Source organism: Staurois parvus, unplaced genomic scaffold, assembly GCF_062004578.1.
Source record: "Staurois parvus isolate SC_StPar_1 unplaced genomic scaffold, SC_StPar_1.0 ptg000071l, whole genome shotgun sequence".
In the NCBI taxonomy this organism is placed as follows: Eukaryota; Metazoa; Chordata; class Amphibia; order Anura; family Ranidae; genus Staurois; species Staurois parvus.
Window position 1 is genome coordinate 9,058,377 of NW_028317867.1, and position 24,589 is coordinate 9,082,965.

The 24,589-nt window shown below is 40.0% G+C and overlaps 1 protein-coding gene across 1 annotated transcript in view; it reads right to left on the reverse strand.

The window, feature by feature from the left end:
- The window catches only part of MTMR7 (myotubularin related protein 7), a 72,805-nt gene that overhangs the window by 20,681 nt on the left and 27,535 nt on the right, over positions 1-24,589 (reverse strand). The window contains exons 7-11 of the mRNA XM_089669314.1: positions 22,729-22,861; positions 5,056-5,165; positions 4,010-4,135; positions 3,852-3,901; positions 1,622-1,822 (exon numbers count right to left, since the gene is read on the reverse strand). Coding sequence (XP_089525440.1) covers positions 1,622-1,822; positions 3,852-3,901; positions 4,010-4,135; positions 5,056-5,165; positions 22,729-22,861 — 620 coding nt within the window. The remainder of the gene's footprint in view (positions 1-1,621; positions 1,823-3,851; positions 3,902-4,009; positions 4,136-5,055; positions 5,166-22,728; positions 22,862-24,589) is intronic.

The window sequence follows — 24,589 nt, forward strand, 5'->3', positions numbered from 1 at the left end:
CTTTGGGTCATTGTCCATCTGCACTGTGAAGCGGCGTCCAATGAGTTGTGAAGCATTTGGCTGAATATGAGCAGATAATATTGCCCGAAACACTTCAGAATTCATCCTGCTGCTTTTGTCAGCAGTCACATCATCAATAAATACAAGAGAACCAGTTCCATTGGCAGCCATACATGCCCACGCCATGACACTACCACCACCATGCTTCACTGATGAGGTGGTATGCTTAGGATCATGAGCAGTTCCTTTCCTTCTCCATACTCTTCTCTTCCCATCACTCTGGTACAAGTTGATCTTGGTCTCATCTGTCCATAGGATGTTGTTCCAGAACTGTGAAGGCTTGTTTAGATGTCGTCTGGCAAACTCTAATCTAGCCTTCCTGTTTTTGAGGCTCACCAATGGTTTACATCTTCTGGTGAACCCTCTGTATTCACTCTGGTGAAGTCTTCTCCTGATTGTTGACTTTGACACACATACACCTACCTCCTGGAGAGTGTTCTTGATCTGGCCAACTGTTGTGAAGGGTGTTTTCTTCACCAGGGAAAGAATTCTTTGGTCATCCACCACAGTTGTTTTCCATGGTCTTCCGGGTCTTTTGGTGTTGCTGAGCTCACCGGTGCGTTCCTTCTTTTTAAGAATGTTCCAAACAGTTGTTTTGGCCACGCCTAATGTTTTTGCTATCTCTCTGATGGGTTTGTTTTGTTTTTTCAGCCTAATGATGGCTTGCTTCACTGATAGTGACAGCTCTTTGGATCTCATCTTGAGAGTTGACAGCAACAGATTCCAAATGCAAATAGCACACTTGAAATGAACTCTGGACCTTTTATCTGCTCATTGTAATTGGGATAATGAGGGAATAACACACACCTGGCCATGGAACAGCTGAGAAGCCAATTGTCCCATTACTTTTGGTCCCTTAACAAGTGGGAGGCACATATGCAAACTGTTGTAATTCCTACACCGTTCACCTGATTTGGATGTTAATACCCTCAAATTAAAGCTGACAGTCTGCAGTTAAAGCCCATCTTGTTTGTTTCATTTCAAATCCATTGTGGTGGTGTATAGAGCCAAAAATGTTAGAATTGTGTCCATGTCCCAATATTTATGGACCTGACTGTAATATATATATATATATATATATATATATATATATACATATACATATATATATACACACACACACACACACACACACACACACACACACACACACACACACACACACACATATATACACGTGCCATTACGAATCTCTCATTCTGGAAATAAAAGTTCCACCATGGCTGTCATGCTGATCCAGTGGCTTCTGTACTTTTTTAAACCTGGAAAAAATATGCAGATCAGGTCTTGTGATTTTTCTGATCTCCATGTTTGATCAGGGTCACTGTCTCCGAAAGTATCAAGGCCAGAAATGGCAAGGGAACAAACATTTTCAGAGAGAGGTCAGCAAAGGCTGCTTGCATAATTCTTGGTACATATTCCAGTTAAAGGACAGATGGGTGTACAGGCAACAACACAGGGACTTCATTCACTCACAAAGGTACAGAGAAGGGTTTGTAGTATATACCTCTCCCATCACTTTGGCCAGATATACAATATGAAGGCACATTTGGTTTCTCACCTCTGTTCTTTCCTCTCTCTCTGGCAATTGCACAGGAAGTTTCCATACTGGCAGGAGTATATATGATGCTGAATATGGATGAGGAACCTCTCATTAAACTCAAATGCACATGGAAATTGTTCCATAAGCTGCCAGACACACTCCAGGAACTGGTCAATCACTGGGGATACTTCCTTTGGGTCGCCATCTAAATGTCCATATCTGATGCATAAAACAGAACATTAGCTACACCTTTTTTTGGTTTTACCAAGAAACATACCAGTTGGTGTTCAGTATGTACTTTTAGATTAGAGATCTGCGTGGAAACAAAAATGTGTGCATGCACTTCCTGCATCAGTTATTATGATCGTCTCCCTGTACTTCCTTCATGACAGCCTAATCTAGTAACCCTCTACATGCCACAACTGAAAACTACTATAAAAAACTGGTCATTAATGTGCCCCCTCCCTGACCACTGTGTCATGAACTGCAAACAGTGTCCCTAGGTCTTCCAAGTACAGTTTAGGGGGCTGCTGAGTGTCATGGTCTCCTGGTACCCACCTAATACCACCCACTGGAAGCTAGAAGAAGCTCTAGCACATGCCAAACCTCCGTCTATATATCTATAACAATGGTTAGAGCATAAGCAGGTCATTGTAGTTTATATGTGAGGGTGTAAAGCACAAAACTAGCACATTAAACTAAAGCGCAGAAAGACAAAAATCCTGCAGTGTTCCCTCTGGTGCTTTGAATGCACAAAACACCTGCAGAGGACCACAGGAAAGACCCAAGAAAAATATACACTATTTGGTACTTCCTTTTATCCTTTCACTGAATGTTTTACTTAGCCATGGTGTGCTGAATGTTTGGAAACTTACATAAGGCTTCACTTAAACTTTCTGTACGTTTTCTATTACAGAAATGTTAAACATAGCAACCTGGCAAATGCATACCACAACCAGTGAAGGCTGCAAAAATCCAGAGCAGTAGCAGAAACAGAGATTTCTTTAACAGTTCTTTTTTATGTCCATGCAAAAAACAGGTATCAAAGTACAAAAGATCGATACGGTATCGATTGTTCCAGACAGTGACATCACATGCTGTCCAAGAAAGATGAGTAGGTCCTAGGTGCTAAAGCCCACGACCGCCCCATGTCTAACATGGAGAAAGTGGTGTACTTGTCTTAATCACTTAAATTACCACAGCCTGATGGCCTTCCGAGGAAGAGCCGGTAACCATAAACAGTGTTTAACAGTCCTTACACAACAAAGCCTATGAAGTCTTGGTATGAGTGCCAGTACATACTGAACACATTGCATATATTAAAAAAAAAAAAAAAAAAGTACACTACATACGATAATGTATACAGGGGATGCAGTCTACCTGCTCAGGGCCTCTATTTTTCATGCAAAAGCCTTTTTCCTAGTAATCCAGAACTGTGGAAACATCATCTCAAACCTAATTAAAAGTGTAGCCATGGTAATCATAATACCTTCCACAAAGAATTGTGCTTCCCAAAGAGTTTGAAGGCTGCGAAGGCGGTTTTCATTGGGCCATCACCTCTTAGCTTCCTGCAGTCCCCCCTCCCCCCCCCAACAAAGGATGAATCTCCATGATAAAGCATGTCTGCCCAGAGGTCTTCACAGCAAACAGATTCTTTCAGTTCCTTTACCTCTACTGGTTCTTAGTATGAACACAGAATTCAACTGTATGGCCTAGACTTCAGCACAGTGGCAAATTCTTAATGACTTTACTTACCTGCAGTTTCTGTTTAACAAGTTATCTAGTTGGCATTGCTTTCAGCAGTGCCCTCTCTCTATTGTGTCTCCTTAATTCAATGGGATATAGCTACACAACATTTGTTTGAAGAACCTCAGACACATCTGTGCATGCTGCTTGAATTTTGACCGGAATTTCTCAAACAAATTAATGACTATGAATGTCAGCTCCTTCTAGTGGCCATAATGTGGTATAGTTTTCTGAAATACATAAAGGAAAAAATATACCAGATTTCGGCTAACAGAGGGAGCGAACTATCATTGGGATTACTCGATTGGAGAAACTACAGCCAAAATTGGTGCAGCATGCACAAACATATTTGACATTTATTAAATGAATGTTCTGTAAATAGACCTCTATGTTTGCCTTCAGAGATGAGAGAGGAACAAAGAAGTACGCAGGCTAGAACTGTCGGGGGGGGGACACAACACACATTCATGTCTACAGAATACTCGTCATTTTTCTACATTACCTGTGATTAAATTTATGGCCAAATGAAATCCAATCTTTCTCAATCAATACCTAAAAGACAACCAACACAAATAACTGTATTAGAATATATCTGGGAATAAGCGATTGATTATACAAAAAATAACAAAGCAAACGTAACAACTGCACTGAATCTCTTACCATAAAGCCTTTGATTGTTCTGTAGTATGGGTCAAGGAGTAGACTTGCCACTGAGCAAACCTGAGCTGTGCGGTCCCACCCATCAGAACAGTGGACGAGCACACTAGTCCCTTCTTCAGCCACTGCCTGCAAGAAACACAAAAAAAAAAAAAAAAATCCTACTGATAAATAAAATGATATAACATAGGCAAGCTGCTTTGTAGTTTAATGTTATTAAAATGACTAGGAATGGGCAAGAAATTTCAGCAAAAAATTAGTAGAATGTATTTTCACATTACCAGAAATTGCCCTGTAGGTTTAACTAGCAACACTGCAAACCAAAATTAAAACACAAGCAATCTGAATCTACCATCAACAATCTTTATCTACAGGTCAAAATTACAGACTTTGTTTGCAGAAGTAGTTTAATTTTTCAAATATGAAGAAGCCATTAGCTTCTTCTGCTGTCAGTCAAATCCAATGGGAAGGGAGTGGGGGTTGGGGTCGAGTCAAACAGTGTGTCTATGGAAACACACGGCCCGGCTCAGGACTCAGGCCAAAGTGTTGCTACGATATTCCTTTTCCAACCCGTTTCCAAACCTCTCATTACTAATAAGTCAAGAAGGGCCAATGTATCCTTTAGGCTTCACTCTTCTAAAAGAAATAGTTCTGGTCTTATAACTTGGCCTGTGCCTTGCCATGTTTCCTGAATTACTTGGTATGAGGATGGTGTGGAACACTGAATCTCGATTTGAGTAGAACCCAGATTGGGTGTCTTGTCTGGTGTAAGGACTTTAGGTGGCTCTCTGAAAAACAGGGGCCATGGCTCAGCTCTCCTCTTAATATGGATGAAGTTATAAGGAGGAATCTATTTTTTTATTATCAACTCGAAAAGAGAACATGCTTTTCAGTGGTTCAAAAAGGCACCCTTGATTATGGCTTGAAAAATGGTGAAATCTATGAATTAAGGGCAATCTGGACTGTATTGGATTATCCTGGGATGTACAATTCAAATAAATAGCATTTTAAGTCACCTAATTTGTGAAAATGAGATGCAGGAACTATACCTTGGCAATGAAGATGCCGGCATCCAATATGGTCTTGATGTGCTTTAACCACCCAGATGACTCCAGACCCCACATGAATTCACCCATAGACGGCGATCGAAGTTCACATACTGCAATTGCAACAATTCAGATAAAGTAAAATTAATGCTGTGTAAAAACCTGGTATCTTTACAAAGAGCTCTAGGTATGATCTATCCTCCTATGTATTAAGCACTCCAATAAGGCAGTTAAATACACAGATGAAATGCGTATATGTGAGCCGTTTTACTATCCAAAGAATGTGCATCATCCATCCAGTTCTGAAATATTCACAACCCTGACATACAACACAACCAGCCTGTTGAATTGACTTTACTCTCCTGTCCTGCAATGCTAGAATGAAGATTGGTCACCTCTGTCCCTAGCACATTATTGTAAAGTGAAAGAGCAGCAGCTGACTGATGGGTCATCTCTCTGCTCTCACCTTTTGTCAGCATGTTCCTCATCAGCACATACTGGACACCTGATTGGCTCCTACCGCTGCTCCTGTCTCTACAAATCTGAGTGCTGCTGAACAGGGAATACAAATATATATTTTATACACAAAAACAAATAAGTGCATTACTGCATTCATTTGATGTTTCTTTTTGTATCTGCCTAGAGTGCACATTTAAGACCCTTTCACACTGATCAGTTGTTGATCAGTTTTTCAATAAAGAAAAACAAACAAACAAAATGGAAAACAAATTCATGAAAAATACATCCCTTTAAATCCTATGCAACTCTTCACACTGGTCAGTTGCATTTATGTTCCATTTTTTGCTTTCACATTGCTCCATTGCAAAAGTGCAGTAAAAATGCATAATGCACTCCTTTAAATCCTATGGAACTCTTCATTCAGGTCAGTTGCATTTTTGGCTGCTTTCACAGTGCTCAATTGCAAAAGCGTGGTAAAAACACACATAATGCATCCCTTTAAATCCTGTGGAACTCTTCACACCAGTCAGTTGGGTTTTTAAAAGTCCTGCTTGCTGCATGTTTGGTGCACACTGATCAGTTTTTCAGTTTAAAAAAGTAGAATATTCCTTTTTTACAGGATTTTTGCAATAGAGCAGTGTGAGAGCAGCCAAAAACCCAACTGAAAGGCAACTGACTGGTATGAAGAGCATAAGATTTAAATGGATGCATTTTTTCATGCATTTTTCTTCTGCTTTTTTTAACTGAAAAACTGATTAGTGTGAAAGGGCCCTTAAGTTAAAGTTTAGCTATAGTCAGCTGTGTGAAACCAAATAAAAACACAAACACCTACAGTATACTGGAGATGGGCAAACCCAACCATGTGAATCAAAATCCAGCTTAATTTAAACCAAATCACAGGTAGCAAATATTGGTTGATTTGCTGGATCCTGTCCACTTTCTTTAAATTTTGAATATTTTATTTCCTAATTAACATGTAAAAAAATATTTGGTATAATATACATCTTAATATAGCAAGGGGTTCACGCCTTTTTTGCTGTCCCTAGATATAAACAACACCTGATATGCTTCCTTCCCAAAACATCTGTCTTCCACAAGCATCAGTCTCCTTTCCACCTTTAGGGTCTCTTACCTTTGCTTGCGGTCTTGGTGAGCTTTTAAAGGCATCCACTTTAGACCCCTTGCCTATACACATGGGATCTCTGTCTCAAAAAACCGTGTCGGGTGCCAAAGGGAACCAAGCTCTTTTGCATCTCAGTTTTCACAGGGGGAAATATGGGAATTGGGTGAGATCTAAAGTGCCATTAACCTGCCCCTGTCCTAGTGAATATGTAAAGAGGTCTGTAGCAAACTTGCTCATCAGAGAAGTCCTTCATTTCCTACCCCCTCCCTTCCTGAGAGGCAAACGTTATATCCTGACAGATGGTGTGGGTCAACCGAGGTTAAGGTATCCTTAGTCCGCTGCCAGGCAGTCTGCGGAAGTGTAGCCTTCCTCACCTACAGTCCTGATAAGGCCAGCGTGACCCCAGAACTTGCGTAGGCTCACCCATCATAAAACAGATAAGGCAGTTTCTCCCCGGAATTGAAAGAGATTGTAACCTCACAAAACCCAACAGTTAAAGATGACAGAATGAAATGAACATTCCTCAGGTCAGGATTTTTCCCCTATGTTTCATGTCATGGATTATGACAGATGTTGGTTCTAATTCAGAGTTCTCCCAACTGACCCCTCCCAAAACAGCGTAGTGGCCAGTGTGCAGAGCCATCCCCCCCTCCCCCCCCTTGCAGGGGGATTTTAAAAAGACAGGCTGACAAGCCTAAAGCTAAGCTAAACACATCTCCTGATCTTAACATCGTAACAGAGGAGATCAAAGACCCTTCCTGCTCTGCAACTTGGATCTGCTTACAAACCAAGGCATATTGGCAAGTAACTTAACCCTGTAACTTCCTTCCTATTATCTCTTTGCTGTACCTTTATATGTGTATATAAAGATATATATCTTAGTTACATCTTTTTCTGTAAATATTTTATTGCACCTGTTTAACACTTTCAGAAAGAAAGATTGAATACTAAAAGAGTCAAACTGTTTCTAAGCGCTTACTTGCAATTCACGAATTCCTGCCTTTTGAAGAGACGCTACTGTGTTTAATCCTCTGCCCAATTGGCCTGCGGTGACCGTATTGGACAGGCGACTTTTCAGTCATTATAGTGTATATTTGATAACGGGAGTTTCCCAGTCTCCGACAAAAGTGGTGGTGGCAGTAGAGGGTTAGTTGCGTAATTAACCCGACCCAGTAACAAGCGCATTCAGGCTGCAGGCACCGATTGTAGCCCATTAGCTGGACAATCGCTGTGCAGGGTGCAGCTGGGTGTGGCCTTTTTACGCGCATCACACCGTGGTTTTAGATCGGCCAGTCCTTCGGTCACGAGTTTGGTGAGAAGGTGTGGGGTCTGACGCCGCGGGCGTGACGTATTATTGTTGGTCGCGGTCGTGCGATTGTCGCATGTTGGTGGCGGCGATCGTGCGATCGTGTCAAGGTCCTTGCCCATTTACTGAAAAAAAAATGGATCTGGACTTGGCAAAACAAATCTACCCCACCTCTTGTACCCAAAACGTCCAACCATGGTCAGTGTCCATTGCTGATTAACAAATTCATTCATAAAACGGAAACACTGTAAATATCTATGTGGCTGCAGACCAGATTTAAGATTATGTTTAATTGAAACATAATACATGCTTTCAAATTCTGCTGTCCGTCCAGGGGTCAACTAGACAGAAATCAGAGGGCAGTGTATAAACTAGCACAAGTACAACAACCAGGCTGTAGTAGCAATCTACATATATCAAATATTGACACCTAGTGATGGTATATTAAGTCTCTGCCAGGTCATTTTTACATAGGTCCGGATCTGGATGTCTCCTTGTAGGACTGAGTAAAATTCTTAGAAGAATGTTAGATCTGGAACACTCCTGGCAGTTTTACGAAGAACGGATAATAAATACGGATGTAGTGGTCTCTGGGAATGAAACAATTACAGACAGAAACATAAACAAAGTGACAATATAGAACTGTAATGTATTAAACGTAAAGCTTCTGCACAATATATCCAAACGGAAAGCATCATGCTGTGAAAAGATGACATCTGAAAGATATTTAGGTTAAATGGAAATGGCAAGCATCCCCTCCTGCTGTGTGGTCACCTTGTTCTATGTGAAGTCACAGTAAAAAGGCTTTGACGCTGACGATTCACAAGACCGGCTTAAAACAAATAGCGCTACATTTATCTTTATCCGGATTTCTATGAAACAAGGATATACTAATGGGAAGTTATGGTGAATTACAAGTAGAAAAAAAAAAACACATTGTCTTCCACTTCAAATGGCAAGTTTTCAGTTTTCCCACTACTTGCAATAAAAGTAATGAATGTAAAATCCAGCCCTTTTTTTTTTACCAATAAACCTTGTTTTTATGTGAAAATGAACCACAAGGTCATTTGTAGTAACATATATACTTACAAATACATGCCCATTTAAGAACAGGCAAGGCTGGGGAGACAAACAATGATAAAGCAGTGTCTTAGCATTCAGTATATACAGCAGGTAGTATGTGCAGGACAAAAGTGCAAATGGTATGATAGCAGGCAGTATGTGCTAAAGAGAAGCGCAGAGGGTATGGCGGTAGGCAGTATGTGCCGAAGAGAGGAGCAGAGGGTATGACAGAGGGCAGCATGTGCCGGGGAGGAGCGCAGAGGGTATGGCGGTAGGCAGTATGTGCCGAAGAGAGGCGCAGAGGGTATGACAGGGTATGGGCAGAGGGTATGACAGGGTATGGGCAGCATGTGCCGGAGAGGAGCGCAGAGGGTATGACAGTGGGCAGCATGTGCCGGAGAGGAGGGCACAGGGTATGACAGTGGGCAGCATGTGCCGGAGAGGAGGGCACAGGGTATGACAGTGGGCAGCATGTGCCGGAGAGGAGGGCACAGGGTATGACAGTGGGCAGCATGTGCCGGAGAGGAGGGCACAGGGTATGACAGTGGGCAGCATGTGCCGGAGAGGAGGGCACAGGGTATGACAGTGGGCAGCATGTGCCGGAGAGGAGCGCACAGGGTATGACAGCGGGCAGCATGTGCCGGAGAGGAGCGCAGAGGGTATGACAGCGGGCAGCATGTGCCGGAGAGGAGCGCAGAGGGTATGACAGTGGGCAGCATGTGCCAGAGAGGAGCGCAGAGGGTATGACAGTGGGCAGCATGTGCCAGAGAGGAGCGCAGAGGGTATGGCGGCAGGTAGTATGTGCTGGAGAAGAGTGTTGAGGGTATGGCAGCAGGTAGTATGTGCTGGAGAAGAGTGTCGAGGGTATGGCGGCAGGTAGCATGTGCTGGAGAGGCGTGTAGAGGGTATGACTGCAGGTAGTATGTGTGCTGTAGAAGAGTGTAGAGAGTATGATGGCAGAAAGTATGTGGTGGAGAGCAGTGCAGGTAGTATGTGCAGGAGAAGAGTGTAGCAGTTTTGAAAGCAGGCAACATGTGCTGGAGAGTAGTGTAGAGGGTATGAGAGCTGGTAGTATGTGCTAAAAGGGAGAGTTTACTGGGTATCGGAGCAGGCAGTATGCACTGGAGAGGAGTGTAGAGGGTATGATGGCAGGCAGCATGATATTTTGTTGCCACCTACTGATCAGATCAGGATTTAGTACATTACTGTTGCTTGGTACCACTACCCAGGATACTACAGCCTTGGCTAAAAGTGACGAGTTTACCAAGTACCCCAAAGTGTGGGTCACAATAAGCTAAAAGCCCTTGACAAGTACATTTATAAGCTGCACCACTTGGCTGAGTAAAAATGTGCATGTTTAAATCATTAAATTCCATAGTTTCATCAATTAGCATCCCAACTCCAGCTTCCTCCCATACGCCAAAGACATGCTGGTAGGTTAAATTAGCTCCCGTCTAAACTGGTCCTAGTATGTACTGTATGTGCGTCCATGTGAGGTAGAGACTTTAGATTGTAAGTTCCCTGAGGGGCAGGGACTGATGTAAATGTACAACATATATAAAGTGCTGTGTAAATTGTCATCACTATATAAATATCTATAATAAATAATTAAATGTATGTATCCAGAGTACTCTGAGAAAGAAAAGCAAAACAAGAAGCAACTGCAGTTATACAAAAAACAAAGTCACATTACCACTGCCAGACTAAAACAGAAATAGGACTAGAGACTAAAACAAGAGCAATAATGTAGTTACTGTATATATTCTTACACAGTAACATTCAAAAAAGGTTTCTGCCCCATATGAAAACTGACAGTCACAGGAAAACATATATAGGTCTGCATTTTTTTTTTTTACAAATTACAGTAGGAGGTTGGCAATGACTCCCTTCTTTCCTTTTTGTTTCCCTCAAGTGTTGTGTTTTAATAAAAGAGAACTAAACTCCATGTGAACCATCAGGCTTAATTCTATAGAGAATTTCTTCTGCATCATCCAGAACCATTCATAGAGACCCCAAAGGTCAAATACGCTGAACCAAAATAACATGACATGTGTTCATACAAGGTCAAAAGACAATTGTCAGGAAGCCCCGAGCAGTCAGTTCCAGGTAAAACAACTGTAATTGTATATTATGTTTGGAATATTTTTAGACGCAGAACATTTCTTTCAGAGAATTCTACTAGAAGGACATGGTGGCTTTTTGGGAATGAAATCTTCACATAACATAAAAAGAAGTAACAATACATAACTGGGACATCTTAAATATAAAGCTTCCTTTAAAGGGAAAGCATCATGCTGTGAAAGGTCTTCAGAAATGTGGATAAAATGAAATGACGATTCATGGTTTGACCTCCTGCAGATTGCTCACTTCTTTCTAGGACATGAAGTTAAAAGGAGGGAGAATATGTGATATTTCACAGGACTGTACAGAGCTCAGTGGCTGCATGCAGCTTTATGGGAAGCCAAGATCTTCCAGTAGGAAATATTATGGACACAGCTGGGGGATGGGAAAAGATTGTTTTATGCTCAGCTCATCTTTTAAGTACTGCTATAATCATACAATATTAAAAAACACAATTGTACCAATACTGCCCATAAATCAATAAATGACTGCTAATATCTAGTGAGTGCAGGCTTACATTCAATTCTAGGAAACATATTGTGTAGAAGTCCAGGCAAACAGCTAAAAAGGAGAACCCTGGGAACTTAATATATTATAACATTTGTGGCCCTCAAAGATATTCAAGGGAATGATTTAACAAAGTAATATAGGTTCTCTTCTCACCAGCCCCAGGATGTGGGAGTGCATGTTCTCGTGTACAATTCAAGACCAGTAGTGACCACTACTGTACGTTGTACGTGAAAACATGGGCAAGAGGGTCAGTGACATGACATTTAGGAAACCTACTTTTCTTGACATTTGTGATTTGCTGACAGACTTGTGCAGCCAATGAATCTCTCATTATCTAGATACCCTATAAATTAAATATTTTCTATAATCAGAGGAATTGAAGAATAAAACGGTGGCTGTTGCAATTTTTTATGTCACATGGTATTTGCGCAACCATTTATCAAATAAAAATGTTCAGTAAAAAAATGCACTTAAATTTTAGTGTACATAAACACAACATAATATTTACGTTTTTGGGAAAAGATAAAAGATGAGGTTGAGCAAATAGATACCAAACCTGCCATTTAAAATTGTGCACACCTCTGAAATGGTAAACTATAATACCTAAAATTGTTCATAAGTGACACTTTAAAAGCCTTTACAGGTTATCAGTTTGGGGTTAATCGTGAATTAGGACCCTCAAATTGCTCTCACTCTGACATTTGCAGCAATATCGATATTACCTGTGTGGCGAAATCACCATTTAACATTTTGTGTGCCAGACAGATACACCCATTTGTGTGTATGCGCAGTGATGCTTTTAATTTTTTTTTAAATTTAACTGTATTGTTATGACAAGACGGCAAATAAGCCCCCTTGTGATAGCTATGGGAAGGTGACAGGTACTCCTTATGGAGACATCAGGGGTCTTTTAGATCCTTGATGTCTCCCTAGCCATCCAAAGCAACTAACCACTTTTAGAGGAAACCACAAACATGCATGTTTATATTCACATTCACAGCAGACCAGATAAAAGTGACTCAGTCATGAATGAAACTGACAGGACCTGTGACTGAGAATGCTAGGTCCCTTGCTGTAAGTAATTCTGACACTTGTCTGTATTAAAGTCATTTTCAAAAAAAGTCCCAGTAATGGCCCCTCCATACTTTTCTCTTGAAAGAGTCACTTTGAACTCTTCGGGAGAACAGCAGGTAGTTAAAAAATAGCAACTTTACCTGTGAGAGGTATGTGGTGGACTGAAATGGATGTCATGACCATCACTCTATCTAGCTAGTTTTATATAAAATGCTGCCACTGCTGATCTCGTTTTGAAAAGGCTAATTGCCTGCCTGTCTTTCTCTGGCTTGAATATGTGAATATGTTCTGTGCCACTGACCTGGAACAATTATGCAGATCAAGGAAATCAAAAGTCCTCATCAATATACTTGCTCCATGTCTGTGACTATAAGTATTGAAACCAGAGGGTCACCATGACAGCCAGGAAAGTAGCATCTGCAGAATTGGATAATTGTCATCTAATGTCTATATACACCTTCTGTGTATTAAATGAAAACTTCTCATCTCAGGCAGTTATATATCAAGAAAGAGGACTGTGATGAGTTTGGATGGTTTATATACTTCATGAAGGCATTTCATTCATGTACTATCTGCGGTTAGAATTGAGATCCAAAATGAAAGTGAACTAATGTGACCAGTTTATCCAACACGCCAAAGGTCACTGACGCACGTGTTCTATAATTAGTGCTGCAGTCCTGCTGGTGTCATGCTTCACTCCGATCAGGTTACCTGAACTTCTTACATTTCCTACTAGCCTTAAAAACAGCTAAACACTACATAGTAAAGGCTCAGACATGCAACATACAGCAGTCAAAAACAATGCCCTAGAATGTGTCAAGAAAATAGTTCCATGAGGATGGCAAAACCTGCCCAGGCCAATATACGCATGGAGTTTGCATGTTCTCCCTGTGCTTACATGGGTTTCTTTTAAGTACTCCGATTTCCACCCACACTCCAAAAGACATGCTGGTAGGGTAATTGGTTATTATCACGGAACTTGGCCCTCGTATGAGTGCTCGGGTCTACAAATCCCAACTGCAGCCTCCCATGCAGGACCATTTATAGAGCGCAGGGGTTACAAGTACGTCATATACAATCTAAACCCCTATTCAATCAGTGCAACACACCCTAAAATAATATGATATTGCTATAAATAATTGCGGCTAAAACACTGTTTGTGATCTCACAACACCTGTACCAAAATGAACAATAAAGTGTAGCACAACAGACTAATATCTCATATAAAAATAAATATTAAACAATAATTAAAGCCCCATAAAAAAGTATTTTACACCACTGTGCATAAGAAATCTTCGTTCTTCTTCAGTGCCAACAGCATTAGGTGAGAAACCTGCTCACCTCACTTTAGGAACTCATCAATAGGTCATTATGCGCTCAACATGTGGACAGACTTGTGTAAACTCTGTGGTCTTCCTCCAGCTCTTCTCCCGGCACCACCACAGTATATACTCCTCCAGCTGATGCCCTCATATAATATGTATTATGGAAAAACAGAAAAGTGGAACCATAGTGCTCTCTATAAAACAATTTATTAAAAACACTTACAAAAACACAAAAAAAAAAAACCACACAACAAAAAAACAAGCCAGCATATATTGTATAATTTTGTTATATTGCTCACCACCCCGCTGTCCTGGATGGTCATTAGTTAAAAACATCTTCTTCCACCTATACGCATTATGCCCCATATTCAGGCTTCCTCAGTAGCCCTTTTTTTTTTATATGAGATATTAGTCTGTTGCACTACACGTTATTGTTATTCATTCATGTCATATACAACACAGCAAACAAACAGTGTACACACATACAAAAACACACTCTTACATACAATATATATGCACACTCAGATCAGGGCTGTGGAAATTTTTTTAAAAATTACTTGTCCGGGGGACTAAATTGGTGTTCTAATCTACTTGTCCCTCATGACAATCTACTTGTCCAGATAACAAAAAATAGTAATAATAATTTTAACCAAAGCCGTATTTAAATCTGAGGTATTTTTAGAAATGTCTGGGGCTTATAAAAACAGAAGAGAAACCCCCCCCCCAAAAAAAAATAGTTTATGTCACTATGTCACATTATTACCACAAAGGTCTAGGAAATGCAAAATGTCAGTAAAATACACACTTAAAGTTAATTTTAGGGCACAAAAATCAATACGTTACCCAATTTAGTAAATAGATATCCAACATGTCACACCTTAAATTTGCGTGTGTGGCAAAATGTAGCATGTGTACTGCAATCAATGTATTAATGCGTAGGGTGTGCTTTTATGTTTGTACGTGTGTATATGTGGGGGTGGGAGTGGGGGGCGGTTCTGTGCTTGGGTGTAACTTTGATTTTTTACAATTAAAAAAATATATGTTTTTTTTTAAATCATATAAAAAAAAGACAAAAAAAAAAAAGTCTCCCTATGTGATGATTTTTGTGACAGGTTCTCTTTATTGAAACATCCAAGGTCTTTGCATTACATTTTTTCCCAGCCTCCATGTCTAGGAAATTTGTTAACAAGCGACCCAGAAGTGATGTCCAAATATCACTTCCGGGTCAGGACCCACCAGCACACGCCGAACAGGTCCTAGGCCCGCAGGTGGGCAAGCGGAGCCCGGGAGACATAGCGGGCAGTATGGTGGAGGCCAACACTATAGTGGGCTGTGTGGAAGCAATCGGGCAGCAGTGCAGCTGCCCGAATGCTTCCAACTGACAGGGGAACCCCGCTGCTTGCCCTCAGAGCTACAGGAGAAAAAAAAAAAAAAAAAAAAAAAAAGCGACAACACTACCTGCCTGGCACCTGGAACTACATGTTCTGGGCGTCGGGCGATATATATTGTACATCCCTGCCAGATGCATACACAAACACATAGGGGTTGATTTACTAAAACTGGAGTGTGCACAATCTGGTGCAGTGGTGCATGGTAGCCAAATAACTACTTGCAGCAGCTTGTTTAATTAAAGTGATACGAAACACACACTAATTAACATAATCCCATTTCTTTCTGTACATGGATGATGGCACTGTATTTATTTTATTAAAAAAAAAAAGAAAAAAAAAATCTAAAAAGTACCTTTTTTTCCTCATCAATAGACAGTTGTCACATGACCCAGCTCTTTCCCAGCCTGTCTATTGGAAAACAATGGCAGGAGTAGCTTCTAGTCCATTGCTGCTGGTCACGTTCAAAATTAGACATGTGCGGTTTGTTGTGAAATGAAATCCGGACAAAATTTTTGTTATTCGGAGATTCGGATGTATCCTAATTTCCAAATTACATTAGTAATAAATGTAAATAAATCAGAACTAATGAAATTTTGTCTGAAATGCGAATTGAACTCTAAAACAAATTAGAAACATTTTGCAGACTATTGCTGATTTCCTTCAAAAACTATGTGTATTAGTTTTATAATATAGCTGTCTTCCAAAATTTTTATTTAAAAAAAAAAGAATAGCATTAAACAAAATAGAAAAGAATAGAACAGAAAATAAAGCAATAGAAAATAATAGAAAGTAAAAAAGAAAATAAAAGAGAATATAGCCATCTTCCGAAATTCTAATATCTAAAAGAATAGAAAATAAAAAACACAATAGAAAAGGAACAGAAAAGAATAGAAAGAATATAAGTCTTTCAAAATTCGAATGGAACCAGCTATTCTTCACAATGAATTTGAATTTAAATTATCGAAATCAATCCAAAAGACTCTGAATCCACTGGAAAAATTCATATCCGGTCAAAAACTAACAAATGAAACTAAACAAATTTTGTTACGAATGCAATGAAACAAAGTTAGTAATTTAGCGAATTGATTTGAAATGAAAAATGTTTTAATTCAAAATAAAAAACAACAAACAGCCTTTGGATATGGGAGAAAATATAAATATCAATAAACTGTTTTAAATTGTAATACAAATATCTTTTTGAAATCAGATCTTTATTTTTTGGCAACAACATGTGGGTGGATGCATTCCAGCCACTGGCTATGTCACACCCCTTCAGCCTGTGTATTAACATAACAGGGAGGTGAAGCCTCCATCAATCAAGATATAATATCCTTCCACCATTGTGTTTATCTGGGCATTCCCTCCTTGTTATTTATGCCACTGCTCCCTTGGCACACCCTGGTAACAATTCTGTTGAGTGGCTAATACTGCTCTGTTACACATTTCAGGCATGAGTTCACAGAAAATATTCCAAAGTTGGAAGCACACTGCCATGTGGAACCTAGAATCAATTAGGGTTTCCAATTCCAGGTAATTATCATTAACAAGCATGTAGGTCAGCAGTTTGGCCTTCACTGGATGCATACTTGTTCCTGCTCAAGATAGTGTTGCCAGAACCAGAATAAAAGCATATCTTATTTACTTATTCACTGTAAGTATATCTCTAAAACATGAAGCACTTGTTACAATTTTACTGAGAGCCAGAGACAACGTGACCCTTTGAATAGGCTTGAATTCATATACAGGAGTTTGGGCATTGCGCTTTTTCTGGCAAGGAGTTTACTTTTAGCTGAAAGGAAACAACTCAAGGACAAAACAAAGGATGCCATTGCTGACCATTCTATCTTCAACATGCTGGTTGCCTGGATGTCATGTACTAAATAAAACAGTGTAAAAGGAGATTCTTCTGTTCACCAGAGTGAATGGCAAGAGTGTAAATAAATAGTAACAGCGATTCCCGCACAGTGTAAAATGTTTCCATGTGAATGAACCGGAATTAATTCTCGTTCACTCACATGGAAACATTTTATACTGTGTGGGAACTGCTGTTACTACTAATTTCAACTGCTGCCATTCACTCTGGTGAATTTACTTATTACAGGTACTTATATAGTGCCGTCAACTTATGCAGCACTTTTACACAGTTTTATTCACTACGTTACTGAATATTTGGGGTTATCATACTTTTGAGGATAGTAGTAGCTCCCATTTAACAGACACTGAACCTCAGTTCCACAATCTAGGCCTCACTACTATCCGCGTTGTCAATGGATGTCATGCTCACCCCCTTGTTTCAATAGTTTAGGTTATGTATCTTGAACAAGTAAACAGATAAAGCTCTGACTTCGATCTAACTATTGTGGATTGTTTTGAATTAGTACCTCAGAATGTAGTAATGCCATTGAACAGCCAGGCAACTAGTATTTTCAGGAGGAGGCCAACAATTCCAGATTCACTATTTCTCTCAAAACAGAGGTTTACTATAAAGTAAAGTTGTGTTCTGTCCATATAGGACAAAAAAAAAAAAAAACCCACACAGGTTCACTTCAACAGCTAGCCAATCCACCCATCTCATCCACTATTCATATTCTCCTTCCTCTCATTCCTTCTCTGTTCCATTTAGCTGCCCAATTTGAAGAGGGATACCTAGCAATTCAGTCTTTCAAAACCTTAACATAGATGAACCCTTGGAGTAACTTTCAAATTTCAGGGAAATGCTCCCTTGAACTGCTGGTCAGTGTATTGCCCCCTTACCCTGGTGGTCAGCAAAATGTCCCCTTACATTAGTGGTCAGTGAAGAAGGGTCCCCTTAGAGTAATGGTTATTGGGTAGGGGACACCCTTACATCGGTTGTCAGTGGAAGAAGGGCCCTCTTACAGTAATAGTCAGTCAATGGAAAGAATGTTCCTTTGCTGTCTAAAGTATATCCCTTACGTTGGTGGTAAGTGGGAAGAACACTCCACTTACAGATAGCTAAAAGATCATCCATGTCAGCTTTTTGAGAAACCTGTTTGAGACGATAGGAGGAAGTCATTGTAACCTCGGAGCAGAACAATTTGGAGCTTACACTGTGTTTGTTCCATTTGCTCTGGTAGGTGATTAGGGTGGTGGGGGACAGAAGGGAAAGTATGTATAAGCAGTATGGTAAGGAGGGATACATTTATGTGAGCTTGTTTATTTTACCTACAGATGTGCTCAAAAATTTGCATATCCTTGGAGAACTGGTAATATACAGTATGTACTACTTTAAAGAAACCATGAGCAGGCAAAACACATTTTTTATTTCTTAACTTTATTCTGTTATTCAACTGTATTTCATAACAGAATGGCACCATCATAAAACAAAACATGGCAATAAGTAAACAAATTAAATTAGCCCTGTTCAAAAGTCTGCATTCCCTTAGTTCTTAATGCTGTGTATTGCCCCCTTTAACAAGCAGTCTTTTGTAATAGTTGTCTATCAGGCCTCTAATTCTTGCAAGTGGTATAGCTGCCCATTTATCTTGGCAAAAAGCCTCCAGGTCATGCAAAGTCTTTGGTCGTCTTGAATGAACCACATGTTGGCATTCCCCCCAAAGTGGTTCTATGATATTAATGTCAGGAGACTGATGGCCACTCCAGAACCTTCAACTTTTTCTGCTGTGACCACTGGGAAAGTCAACTTGGGCTTGTGCTTAGGGTCACTGTCATGCTGGAAAGTCCAAGAGCGTCTCATGAGCAGCTTTCAGAAGAATGCAAATTGTCTGGAAATATTTACTGATAACATGCTGCACTCATCTTGACATCAATTTTAACAAGATTGCCCGTGCTCTTAGAGCTCACACCCCCAAAACATCAGTGAGCCACCACCACACAAACGGGATGGTATTCTTGTTGCTATAGTCCTTGTTGACCCCTCTTCAAACATAGCGCTCATGGTTGTGGCCATAAAGTTCTATTTTGGTCTTATCACTCCAGAATACAGAGTGCCAGAAGCTGTAAGGCTTGTCAAGGTGTCAGGCATATTGTAACCGGACTTTTTTTGTGGCATTGGCGCAATAAAGGCTTCTTTCTGGCAGCTCAACCACGCAGCTCATTTTTGTTCAAGTATTGTTGTATTGTGCTCCTGCAGACAACCACACCGTCCTTTACCAAAGCAGCCTGTATTTCTCCTGAGGTTACCTGCGAGTTTTTCCTTTATAACAATTCTTCTGGCAGTTGCGGAACAATCTTTCTTGGTCTACTTGACCTTAGCTTGGTATTAAAAGATCTCTGAATTTTCCACTTCTTAATAAGTGACTGAACAGTACTGACTAGCATGTTCAAGTCTTTGGATAGCTTTTATTATTCTTTTCCATCTTTATGAAGTTCCATTACCTTGTTATGCAGGTCTTTTGACAGTTCTTTTCTGCTCCCCATGGCTCAGTATTTAACCTGCTCAATGCATCTACGTGAGAGCTAACAAACTTCTTGACTATTTATACACAGACCCCAATTGCAAATTAAAAAGCCACAGATGTAGGAATTTAACTTTTTAACCTTTAAAAAGGATAGGTTCACCTTTCGTAACACGTTACAATCAGACTGGTTCCCACTACCCCCCAGTTTGACAGCTAGTGGGGATCCTTCTTTAAAAAAGCGTGGCTGGGAGGGGCTATACCTGCTCCGGCTGCATCACTCATTCAGTCTTTTGTGAATGAGAGACTACAACTCCCAACAACCTTAGGGACTGTCAGCATGTAGCCCTCAATAAACTACCATCGTGCTGTGGAGTCCTGTGGCAGTTCATTGATTCTTCCTGTCCGTGTATCTGCTTGCTCGTACATCCCGTACGGGCAAGCAGATATACTGACAGATCTGCAGGAGACCTGCATGGCCCCAGTGATCTGCTGATCGCTGGTGAACTGCTTTACAGGCTCCTGCAGACAAAAATAATAAATGCACATTTTTTTACCTGCAAAAGAAAAAAAAAGTGAACTTATTTTTTACTTAAAAAGATAATCCTTTCATTGCCATTTTAACCTATGTGTGTCACCTTGTGTGTCTGTACCAAGGCCAAACATTCCAGGGTATGTAAACTTTTGATCATGGCCATGTGGGTGATTTCTGTTATCATTATGATTTAAAAAAGGAGCCAAACAACTTTTTGATAATAAAATGGCTTTCTATGATCACTATTCTTAAATAAAAACAGTTTTTTTGACATAATCAGTAAAATTTTCAATCTCAATGCCAAAATTACGCAATTTCTGCCAGGGTATGCAAACTGGTGAGCAGAACTCTATACGGAAAAACACAGGTTCACCATCAAAGGTTTTTCTAATGCTGTTTAAAATTAATAAAACCCAAACTTACCAGCGAATACTATTAAAGTGATATTACATTTTTTTTTTTTAAAGAAACATGTCATACTTACCTGTTCTGTGCAGTGGTTTTGCACAGAGCAGCCTTGATCCTCCTCTTCTTGGGTCCCCCGTTGGCGCTCCTGGCCCCTCCCTCCTGCCTAGTGCCCCCAGAGCAAGCAGCTTGCTCTTGGGGCACCCACGAAGGCTCACCCCTGAGCAGCTGCTCTGCATGTCCATTCACACACACAGAGACACAGCTCAGCCCCACCTCCTCTCTCTCACTGGATGTAATCAATAGCAGCGTGAGCTAATGGCTTCCGCTGCTGTAACAGCCAATGAGGGAGAGTCCTCGGAGAGGCAAGGCGCTCATGCACTTCGCTGGATTGAGATGGGGCGCAAGTAATTATTAGGGGGAGCTGAGGGAGCGACCACAAGTGATCAAAAACCTATACGAAAGTTTATCCGAACAAAAATATAAGCTAAAACAAACAATCACCCTCGCAAACTGGGAAGGGACAAAACAGTTCAAAACTAGTTTGTACGCTGCATGGTCTTAAAAGTAGAATAAAATGTGAAAACACAGTGCAGAAAAAAACCCACATTCCCTGAACCCTCCTTATCCTTGTATCCCCAATTATTCCCAAAACAATAAAAATATAGACTTCTGTTAAGTGTTTTCTAGAAATTAGCTAGCGTCAGGGCAGTAAGCAAGCACTTGAATTGGCAGTACATACAAAGAGACAAGGAAGGATTTATTTTGCAATAAAAGTTATTATAGGAGACACAACAGCCACAAATATTGTTCAGTGGCTGGACGGTATATAAGCAACCTAGCTAGTCCAAAATATCATAGAAAGAGGGAGAGACTAAACTGTTTTTTTTTTAATGGTGCATTATCTGAAAGACCTTAGCCACAAATATTTTTGAATGCTGGAGCACAAGAACAGGCTGCAAACTTTGGGGCAAATGCATGATTTTCCCTGAAGGAAACATTAGAAATTTGGCAACTGAAGTCCAACATTAGAAGTGAGACACAAAGCAGAAATTACTAAAAAAATATAAATTTAGCTGCTGAGGTCCAGTTGCTGAAACGTTGTGTTGAACCTTTACAGTGCTGGAACAAGATGGAAATTTTGAGGTGCAACGTGGGATTTACCCTGCAGAAAAGATTAGAAATTTGCAGCTAGCTAGCTGGGTAAACATTGTGTGGCACCTTTATGGTGCAGGAGCACCAGAACAGGCAGCAAACTTCATAGTGCAACACAGGATTTACACTGCATCAAACAGAAATTTGGCAGCGGAGGTTGTGTGGCATCTTTACACTGCAAGAGCACCGTAATAGACCTTAAGGTGGAAAGAGCTGGTAATGGTGGTGGGGAGAAACAGTACACAGGAATATGTAAGCCCACTACACTGCAATCCACAGCAATATAGTGCAATATAGCAATGCATATCAACTAACACTCTTCTACACCGACTGTCAACTCTTCATAAAACTACTCCAATACAAATTGACAAATGGCTGCTGAAAACGCACTCTTTAATAGTAAGGGGATTGGCACATAAAGCCCATACATTCACCATTGTAACCAAGTTTACCACAGTTTAAAGATTAGGTAGTGCATTATGGTTGAATTAAAAAACAATAATAATAATTTAAAAAAAATATATACACACACACACATATATATACACACTGTATATATGCAGTCTTTAAAATTTCCACATTAATTAGCTCGGACCACAAATGTCAAACCATGGTAGCAGTGAACCCGAACCTCATCCCTAATGTTCTATGTCTATGTCAGTGTGTACTAGCAGACAATGAACATAACACAACAGTTATTTGCTCTGTCAAACAACGGAATTCTCTGCACACTCCAGTAAACAGAAGTCATTGTCATTTCACATGCATATTGCATCTCCTTTCCATCAGTTTATTTCTTGTTGAACAAATAAGGCAATGTGCAAATTGATTTACCTTCCAACATCTTCTGGAGACTGTTTCTCATCACATGGATGTTCTCAATGCCAATGAATTGAAACTTGATGTCGGAGTAGTTGTCCTCATTCTCATAGCCCTTGCCAGCTGCTCTGTTTGCCATGGCATTCAGCTATAAAGAGATATCAAGGGGTTATTGTAGACCAGTGACAAGGGGCAGTGTAATAAAACTGTACTTAGCTCATCCCATTGCACTCACAGAACAAAATGGCTAATCTAGCTAATCTTCTGGTATAAATTTCTGTCAATCATGTGTTGTCATTTTAGTTTTATTCAGAGACAGATGGAACTTCAAATAAACATACTTTTTTTTAGCCCACTCTAGATGCCCATCAAGAGAAAGACGTGATTGTTGAAGCTCCCTGGATAATAAATCAAGATTAGGCTCAGATACCGAATTATACAAATTCCCAATGATTCATTCTTTTCCGTTTCTACATTTCACAACATGTTGTATTTATTAATGTTTTCTCACAGGTTAAAGTTCCCCACTGCAGTAATAGCTCCAGCATTTCATGGAAAAATCAGCACAAATGGAACTTGAGAAAACCCACTGCTGAAAAAAAAAAGAAAAAAAAAAAAAAAAAAAAGGACAATGGCGCAATACGGCCTCTCCCTTTCTGGAAGTTGACCAGCTGTGCTCCAGTCCATCCTCAGCTTTTGCCAAAATTCGCCACTTTGGTTCTCTAATTCCCAGCTAACAAGATCCAATCCTCCTATTTACTGTTTGGCAGACTGAAAATATGTCGCAAATCACTGGCTAAATTCAACCGGAAAACCAGTAAGTGAAGATACTGCAAACCACATTCACTTTGCAGCTTCTTTACAAATTCAATCATTATCCAGCTCAGCAAATTGCCTATTTTTTTTTTATAGGACTGCACAAACCAGAGAAAACACCAGGTGGCAGCACATTCTATGGAACAAAGCATGGTAGTCATTAAAGGGAAGAAATCTTTTATACCGTATGTGCTGCTCTCAGCCGCTAGATGGAGGCACGGTGTTCTTTTAATTCTTACTTTATTGATATTATAAATCCGTAACGTTGCTAACTTTTCTCTTCCTCATTTTCACATTAAAAATATTTGGACCTTCTTTAAACCAGGAGGGCCATAATCCACCGATTGTTTCAGTCTGCCTTGCAAGGAACAGCATGAAGCTATGTACAAACATTTTCCATACACATAATTCTATACAATAAAAGGTAGCCATACAAAGCTCAATTTTTTCGCATTCAACCCATGGACTGAACAAGAGAAAATAAATTGAAATCCCCCATTCATACCATTGCCCACTATAGTATTCAGATAGCCAAGGCACCTGTGGCTGCCTGAATACAACCGTGCTGTTGAACAGTGACTGTATCTGATAGGACTGTTTGGTTGACAATTTTCCATCTGGCTCAGTTAATTTATAAAATTGCCTTCTGTTATCCTGGGTGGTGCAGGGATTCCCATAGTTCGATTTGGGTCTAATATAAAGTGAAATTTGTAAAGATTAAAAGAAAAATATTTTCATCAATAAAAAAAAAAAAAATAAAACCGGGGAATTTCTATCAAAATCTGCATAAACTAATCTCCCTAGTTTGCAACCTACAGGTGATTGCTGACAGATTGGTTGCTCCAGGTTATGTAAATGAACTGCACATTTAAAAAAATAAAAAAATAAATAAACAAACCCACACGTTCATGTGTAATAAATAAAGAAACAGCAAAAAATCCAAATCTGCTGGACACACTAACCTGGCCATACCCCATTCCCTGTCTCTGCTAGACCAGCTGAATTTTGACTACTGTATGGGCACCCTCACTCGACAGAAGCCGATTGTTTATTTGGCTTC